This window comes from Anolis sagrei, chromosome 12, assembly GCF_037176765.1.
Source record: "Anolis sagrei isolate rAnoSag1 chromosome 12, rAnoSag1.mat, whole genome shotgun sequence".
Classification (NCBI taxonomy): Eukaryota; Metazoa; Chordata; class Lepidosauria; order Squamata; family Dactyloidae; genus Anolis; species Anolis sagrei.
The window spans coordinates 22585110-22593714 of NC_090032.1; the positions used below are offsets into that span (position 1 = coordinate 22585110).

General features: G+C 45.5%; 1 protein-coding gene across 1 annotated transcript; it reads left to right on the forward strand.

Moving 5' to 3' along the window:
* The first annotated feature begins 3979 nt into the window (after positions 1–3979).
* LOC132764007 (ras-related protein Rab-11A-like) lies at positions 3980–8238 on the forward strand. The gene is made up of 5 exons (XM_060757812.2): positions 3980–4161; positions 4647–4842; positions 5715–5908; positions 7201–7281; positions 7721–8238. The coding sequence occupies exons 1-5, from the start codon at positions 4122–4124 to the stop codon at positions 7867–7869; spliced, it is 660 nt and encodes a 219-aa protein (XP_060613795.2). The 5' UTR covers positions 3980–4121; the 3' UTR covers positions 7870–8238.
* Positions 8239–8605: the final 367 nt, after the last annotated feature.

The following is an 8605-nucleotide window of genomic DNA, read 5'->3' on the forward strand; positions in this document are numbered from 1 at the left end:
TAAATGCCCCTCGACCGCCACTTGAGGACGAGCGCCCCCTCAGCTCACAACAGCCCTGGCAGTCCGGGGGGAGCCTTGGCTTTCTTGCCTCGCTGCCGGGCGATCCTCTTCCCAAAGGGGCTCGCCTAGCCCCTCTCGTTCCTGCTCCACCTGGCCACCAGGTGCGCGAGCAGAGCCGGCGCTCAATCGTTCTCCGCGTTCGATCCCTTCCCCATGATCGGCTCCCTTTCCCGATCCCCCAGAGCTCCACCCGCCTCCTCTCCTCTCCCCAATCTGCAGGTGGGACAAGGGGCGGAGCCACCACACCTGGCCCGCTTCAGGTCCGGAGGCGTGTCTGAAGACCCCAGCATGCGCACCAAAAGTCGCCTCTTCTCCTGACTTTATCTTCAGCCATTGGGACCGAGAGAGAGAGAGAGAGAGAGAGAGAGAGCCCCTCCGGCTGGAGGGATCTCCCACCTCCGCTCCCTCCTTTGTTTTTGTGCCTACCTTCAGGAAAGGTGGGCATCTCCACTTCTCTCTCTCTCTCTCTCTCTCTCTCTCTCTCGGTCCCAATGGCTGAGGAGAAAGTCAGGAGAAGAGGTGACTTTTGGAGCACACGCCGGGGTCTTCAGGCACGCCTCCGGACCCAAAGCGGGCCAGGCAAGGGAGCAAGTGCGGCAAGTGTAGTGACTGGGATGTATAGTTCACCTACAATCAAAGAGCATTCTGAACTCCATCAATGATGGAATTGAACCAAATATGGCACACAGGACTCCCACGATGAACAGAAAATATATATCAATGATTGGTTGGGGGCGCCAAAATACTGTTTGCTTACCGTTGAAAATTACCTAGGGCCGCCTCTGATGTTGGGTCTGTGTGCCGAGTTTGGTCCAGATCCATTATTGAGGGGATTCAGAGTGCTCTGGATGCAGAGTGAACTACAAGTCCCACATGGGTAGGTTGCTCCCTCCCCAAACAGCTCCAGTATGTTCCGTTGGTCACCAGGGTTCTGTGTTTGAAGTTTGGGTCAGATCCATGAATGGTGGGGTTCAGAGTGCTTTGTATGCAGGGTGAACTACAATTTCCATGAAGGTGGGTCAGTTCCCTAAACCCCTCATGTATGTTCTGTTGTGTGGGTTTTGTATTTCAAGTTTGGTCCAGGCCCGTTGTTCGTGAGGGTCGCAGTGGTCTGCGGAAGTGGGTGAAGGTACTGCAAATCCCATTGTCTATCATCCATCCTATCTGCTTTGTTGTTGTTGTTGTTGTTGTTATGGTTATTATTATTATTATATCTCTCTCACACACATCCTATTATGATGATTATTATTTATGCTATTATATATACAATTACTATGTTATATTATTATATATACTATTCCTGCTACATTATTGTTCTCACTATTATATATATATCTGATGCACACATCCTATTACTATTATTATTATTACTATTATTGATGTTATTATATATATGATTACTATATTATATTATCTATACTATTACTGCTACACTATTATTATTATTATTATTATTACTACTACTACTATCTATCTATCTAATTTCTCTCTCTCTCTCATATATATATATATGAGAGAGAGAGAGAAATAATAGTAATAATAATAATAATAATAGGATGTGATATATATATATATATATATCACATCCTATTATTATTATTATTACTATTATTGATGTTATTATATATACATGATTACGATATTATAGTATTATATAGACTATTCGTGCTATACTATTATTAAAACTATTACTATTACTATTATTACTATTATTATTACTATTATTATTACTATTATTATGTATATTACTAGCCGTCCCCTGCCATGCGTTGCTGTGGCCCACATGGGAGTTCTGTGTGGGAGGTTTGGCCCAATTCTATCATTGGTGAGGTTCAGAAGGATCTGTGATTGTAGGTGAACTATAAATCCCAGCAACCACAACTCCCAAATGCCAAGATTCTATTTCCCCCAAATTCCAGCAGTGTCCACATTTGGACATATTGAGTATTCGTGTAGCGTTTGGTCCAGATCCATCATTGTTTGAGTCCATAGTGCTCTCTGGATGCAGGTGAACTACAACTCCAAAACCAAAGGACACTGCCCACCAAACCCTTCCAGTATTTTCTGTTGTTCAGGGGAGAACTGTGTGCCAAGTTTGGTTCAGTTCTATCGTTGGTGGGGTTCAGAATGCTCTCTGATTGTAGGTGAACTATAAATCCCAGCAACTACAACTCCCAAATGATAAAATCAATTTTTTGAGTGACGGGCATACATTGGGTTGTTAGGTGTCTTGTGGCCAAATTTGGTGTCAATTCTTCCAGTGGCTTTTGAGTTCTGTTAATCCCACAAACGAACATTACATTTTTATTTATATAGATTACTCTCTCTCTCCATATATTTATACACAAACACACACATCACACACATACACATCCTATTATTATTACACACACACACACATATATCACACACATACACATCCTATTATTATTATTACTATTATTGATATTATATATATGATTACTATATTATATTATTATATATACTATTCCTGCTACACTATTATTAAAACTATTATTAAATATATTATTACGCTCTCCCCAAATATATATAGACACACACATACATATATCACACACACAACCTATTATTATTACTATTATTGATGTTATTATATATATCATTACCATATTATATAGACTATTCCTGCTACACTATTATTATGACTAATATATATATACACACACACACACATACACATATATATCACACACATATTCTATTATTACTGTTATTTATGTTATTATATATATGATTACTATTTCATATTATTATTTATACTATTCCTGCTGTACTATTATTATGACTATTATATATATATAACTTCTCTCTCTCCAAATATATACACACACATACATATATCACACACACATCGTATTATTACTATTATTGATGTTATTATATATACAATTACTATATTATATTATTATATATACTATTCCTGCTACACTATTATGACATATATCACATCTATCACACACATACACATGCTATTATTATTACTATTATTGATGTTGTTATATATAAGATTACTATATTATTATATATACTATTCCTGCTACAGTATTATTATGATATATATATATATATATATATATATATATATATATATCAGATCACACATATTCTATTACTGTTATTGATGTTATTATATATACACTATTTTCTATTATTATATATACTATTCCTGCTTTGCTATTATGACTATTATATATATTATTTCTCTCTCTCTCCAAATATATATATATACACACACATACATATATCACACACACATCCTATTATTATTATTATTATTACTATTATTGATGTTATTATATATACAATTACTATATTATATTATTATATGTACTATTCCTGCTACACTATTATTATGACTTAAATATACACACACACACACACACACACACACATACACATATATATTACACACATATTGTATTATTACTGTTATTGATGTTATTATATATATCATTACTATTTTATATTATTATATATACTATTCCTGCTGTACTATTATTATGACTATTATATATATTATTTTTCTCTCTCCAAATATATATATACACACACATACATATATCACACACACATCCTATTATTATTATTATTATTATTACTATTATTGATGTTATTATATATACAATTACTATATTATATTATTATTATTACTATTATTGATGTTATTATATATGATATCCATCTATCCCAAAAGCGGTTCAAAACTTCAATTATAATCCAATTAAAATGGAATGAAACTCCAGACCTGTCCCTTTAAAAGGGAAGGGAAAGGTGTGGGGGGTTGCCCCGCCCCTTTCCTTACCTGTGCCCAGGTGAGGCCCTGTCCAGCCAATGGGGGCCAATCAGGAAGAAGGCGGCCAATGGCTATGCTTGACCCCGCCCCCTGCAGGTGTTGCACCTGAAGCCGGTTGAACCCAGGAAATCCCAGAGCGGTGAGGTCACCCTCCTCCTCCTTAGAAGACAGGTGTGTCCTTACCTGGGGGAAGGGGGCATTTTCCTCTCTCTTTTCGCGCAAGAATTCAGACCGGCTTCAAGGCAGGATGCGAGGCAAGGACGACGAGTACGATTACCTGTTCAAAAGTAAGCCAGACGCCTTCTCACCTTTGGAAGGGACCCCCAAAGACCATCTAGCCCAGTGGTTCTCAACCTGGGGTCCCCAGATGTCTTGGGCCTACAACTCCCAGAAATCCTAACAGCTGGTAAACTAGCTGGGATTTCTGGGAGTTGTAGGCCAAAAACATCTGGGGACCCCAGGTTGAGAAACACTGATCTAGCCCAACCCTCAGCCTCGCAGGTCCATTCCTTGGGCAGGTAGGTCTGACCTGAGTCTTCCCAAATGGAAGGTCCATAGGCAAGGTGAGACTGGGTCGGACTAGATGGCCTCAGGGGCTCCCCCTTTGAGCTCTAATATTCAGTCCATGAGTTCCTTTGGCCGGTTGGGCTTATCCTGGGGATTCGGGGAGAGGTGGGGCTTCCAGACAACGATGGGTTCCTCCTCCACGATGCCCCAGCTGTACTCTTTGGGACTCAACTGTTGTTGTTGTTGTTGTTGTTGTTGTTGACAGTCGTGCTGATTGGGGACTCCGGGGTGGGGAAGAGCAACCTCTTGTCCCGCTTCACCCGCAACGAGTTCAACCTGGAGAGCAAGAGCACCATCGGGGTGGAGTTCGCCACCCGCAGCATCCAGGTGGACGGCAAGACGGTCAAGGCCCAGATCTGGGACACCGCCGGGCAGGAGCGCTACCGCGCCATCACCTCCGCGTAAGGGAGAGAGACGGCCTCTGGGCATGTGCAGAGTCCCCAGGGTCATTCTGGGTCGTGTGTGGCCCCGAGAGGCATAAACGTTGTGCAGGTTGGTCTTAGAAGAGAAGAGAGAACCCACAGAAGGGTCTGAGGCTCATGAAGGTCGAGAGTCCCAAAGGACAGCCTTCATCCTGCGTAGAGTTCAGGCTGAGCGAAGATTCACAAATGTGTGCGTCTCAGCCACTGTGCATGTGCAGAGTCCCCAGGCCGCAGGGGCAGGGTCATTCTGGGTCATGCGTGGCCCCGAGAGGCCTTAACATTGTGCAGGTTGGTCTTAGAAGAGAAGAGAGAACCCACAGAAGGGTCTGAGGCTCGTGAAGGTCGAGAGTCCCAAAGGACAGCCTTCATCCTGCGTAAATTCTTCAAAGTTCAGGCTGAGAGAAGAGTCATGAATGTGTGCGTCTCGGCCCCTGGGCAAGTGCAGAGTCCCCAGGCCGCAGGAGCGGGGTCATTCTGGGTCGTGTATGGCCCCGAGAGGCCTTAACGTTGTGCAGGTTGGTCTTAGAAGAGAAGAGAGAACCCACAGAAGGGTCTGAGGCTCATGAAGGTCGAGAGTCCCAAAGGACAGCCTTCATCCTGCGTAGATTGTTTACAGTTCAGGCTGAGAGAAGAGTCACGAATGTGTACGTTATGGGGTCCATAATGGGCAATGTCCCCATTGTGTATCCAGTATCCTGGGGTCACATTACGGCCAGTCTTCCCCACACGGACTCTTCATTTTGCGGCGTGTTTCCCTTCCAAAGCCTATGGAAGGAGAGGGCCAGCCTCAGTGTTGTGGCTGTTGTGCCCCATGTTGTGCCCATGCTAATGTGGTCTCCCTACCCGGGCAGGTACTACCGTGGGGCGGTGGGGGCCCTCCTGACCTACGACATCGCCAAGTACCTGACCTATGAGAATGCGGAGCGCTGGCTGAAGGAGCTGCAGGACCACGCCGACGCCAACATCGTCATCATGCTGGTGGGCAACAAGAGCGACCTGCGGCACCTCCGGGCCGTGCCCACCGACCAGGCCAAGGCATTCGCCGGTAGGGACCCCCCCTCGCCCCACTGAACCCCATCTCCACGGCCGCCTCCTCACAGGGCACCCTGCAGTGGGCGCTCCCCAGTGGACTTCGGCCTTGTGCCAAGGACAGCGGGGCACAGCTTGGTTGGGAATCAGCCCTGAGGGCCTGACCGACCAACCGACCTTCCTCCCTTCTCTTTATTTCTCTCCCTCTTTTCTTCTTTCCTTCAATTCATCCATCCATCATTTCCCTCCTTCCTTCCTTCTTTTTCCTTTCCATCCATCATTTCCTTCCTTCCTTTCTTCTTTTTCCTTCCTTCCTTCCTTCTCTTTATATCTCTTTCTTTCTTTCTTTCCATTCATCCATCCATCATTTCCCTCTTCCTTCCTTTTCCTTTCCATCCATCATTTCCTTCCTTCCTTCTCTCTCTTTATTTTTCTCTTTCTTTCCATTCATCCATCCATCATTTCCTTCCTTCCTTCCTTCCTTCCTTCCTTCCTTCCTTCCTTTTCCTTTCCATCCATCATTTCCTTCCTTTCTTTCTTCTTTTTCCTTCCTTCCTTCCTTCCTTCCTTCTCTTTATTTCTCTTTCTTTCTTTCCTTCCATTCATCCATCCATCATTTCCCTCTTCCTTCCTTTTCCTTTCCATCCATCATTTCCTTCTTTTCTTCTTTTTCCTTCCTTCCTTCCTTCCTTCCTTCCTTCCTTCCTTCCTTCCTCCCGTCCTTTCCTTCCTTTTCATTCCCTCCTTTCCTTCCTCTCTCTTCTCTCCCCCCTTCCTACCTTTCTGTCCCTCCTTTCCTTCCCTCCATCCCTCCTTCCATTCTTTCCTTCCATCCCTACTTACCTCCTTCCTTCCTCTCTCCCTCCTTTCTCTCTCTCTCTTTCTTTCTTTCCTTCTATCCATCCTTCCACTCCTTCTTTTTCATTCCCTCCTTCTCTTCTTCCATCTTCTCTCCTTTACCCTCCCTCCCTTTCCGTCCCTCCTTTCCTTCCCTCCATCCATCCTTCCATCCTTTCCTTCCATTCCTACTTCCTTCCTCTCCCTCCCTGTTTCTTTCTTTCTTTCTCTCTTTCTCTCCTTTCTTCCATCCATCCATCCATCAATCCTTCCTTTCCTTCTTTTTCATTCCCCTTCCTTCCATCCCTCTTTCCATACTTCCCTTCCTTCTCTCCTTCTCTCCTTCCTTCCTTCCTTCCTTCCTTCCCTCCCTCCCTCCCTCCCTCCCTCCCTCCCTCCCTCCCTCCCTCCTCCCCCTCTTTCTTTCTTTCTTTCTTTCCTTCTTTCTTTCCATTTCTCCTTCTGCTCCAGAAAAGAACGGCTTGGCCTTCATTGAGACCTCGGCGCTGGATTCTACCAACGTGGAGACAGCCTTCCAGAACATTCTCACAGGTCAGTTGACATCATCACGAATGTCCCTCTTTAGTCCCAAAGAGGTTTGCGATAATGAAATATTTTCGAATAAAGTTCAGGTAATCCCATGAGTTGCCCAATACTACTACTGCTACTACTACTAGATTTGGCCAAGGGTTGGAAGTCAGGGGCTTCTCGAGATGCTCCTCAACGGTGTTCTCCATCATTCTTGATTATCTCCGTTGGTTTGCTTTGACCCCTGGCACTTCCCTATATTCTGGAAGAGCAAAGGGTCTTGCAAGACTATCATCACATCATCTGCGAATAGCTTTACGGCGCACTCCTTGAACGCCATCCTTTTGCCCGAGAGTCCATTGAGGACGGCATCCCTGAGGCTCGGCCAGGCTGGCTAATGGGACCTGCAGTCCCTTCCATGGGATGATGGCCTTGACGCTCTGTCTCTTCTTCCGTCCTGCAGAGATTTACCGGATCGTGTCCCAGCGGCAGATGTCCGGCGGCGCTCCAGAGGCGGAGTTCAGCCCCAGCGGCAGCACCACCATCGAGCCCATCAGAGTCCTGCCCACCCAACAGGAAGGGAGGCAAACGCCCTGCTGTCAGAACATCTGACTGCTCCCCGGAACGGACAATGAGGCAATCTTTGGCCCCAGAGGAACCCTGCCTCTGTTTTCTTCCTTCCGCCATTCTTAGCCCTGAAAGGGTCTTCAGGATGCCTTGTGTTTCCCATCTTCAAGCAGAAAATGCTCCTCTTTGGGGGGACCCAGGCCCGACTGTCGACCCCTTCAACTGGTGTCTCTTTCCCCCTCCCAGCATCTTTTTGCTGTTTCCCTCAATGTTTGGGGGAAGTGGTACCGGATCCAATCCGGTGGGGAATGGGGGGTGATGGGGAGAGGAGGCTTCTGGAAGGCAGCTCTGCTTCCTTGTCGGGAACCTCCTTTTGCCGGCTTGCGGTGTGCACCAATAAATGGATTACAGGAACACGGATGCATATTTGCTGCTCCTCTATGGGGTGGGAGGTGGGGTAGGAAGCCTCGTTGGGCACCTGAGCAGCAAAACCGGTGGTGACTTGCCAAAAGTTCAGACAGAAGAGAGTCAAATGGAATCCTAAATTGCTCCAAAATGCCCCCAATACCTGTCTGTGTTGTGTCAACCACCCCGTCATTTGCTCCCCCTCCATTTTGGGGTCTTGCTGCCCTTGGGATCAAATACCACCCAGGCTCCTCCTCCGAGATCTGCTCAGAGTCCCAGCCTCAGTCCCAAGGTTTCTTGATCCAGATCCTGGAGATACAGAATGGCCAGGAGTGGTAGGAGATGTGGTCCACCAGCCTCATCAAGGAGGCCGTGC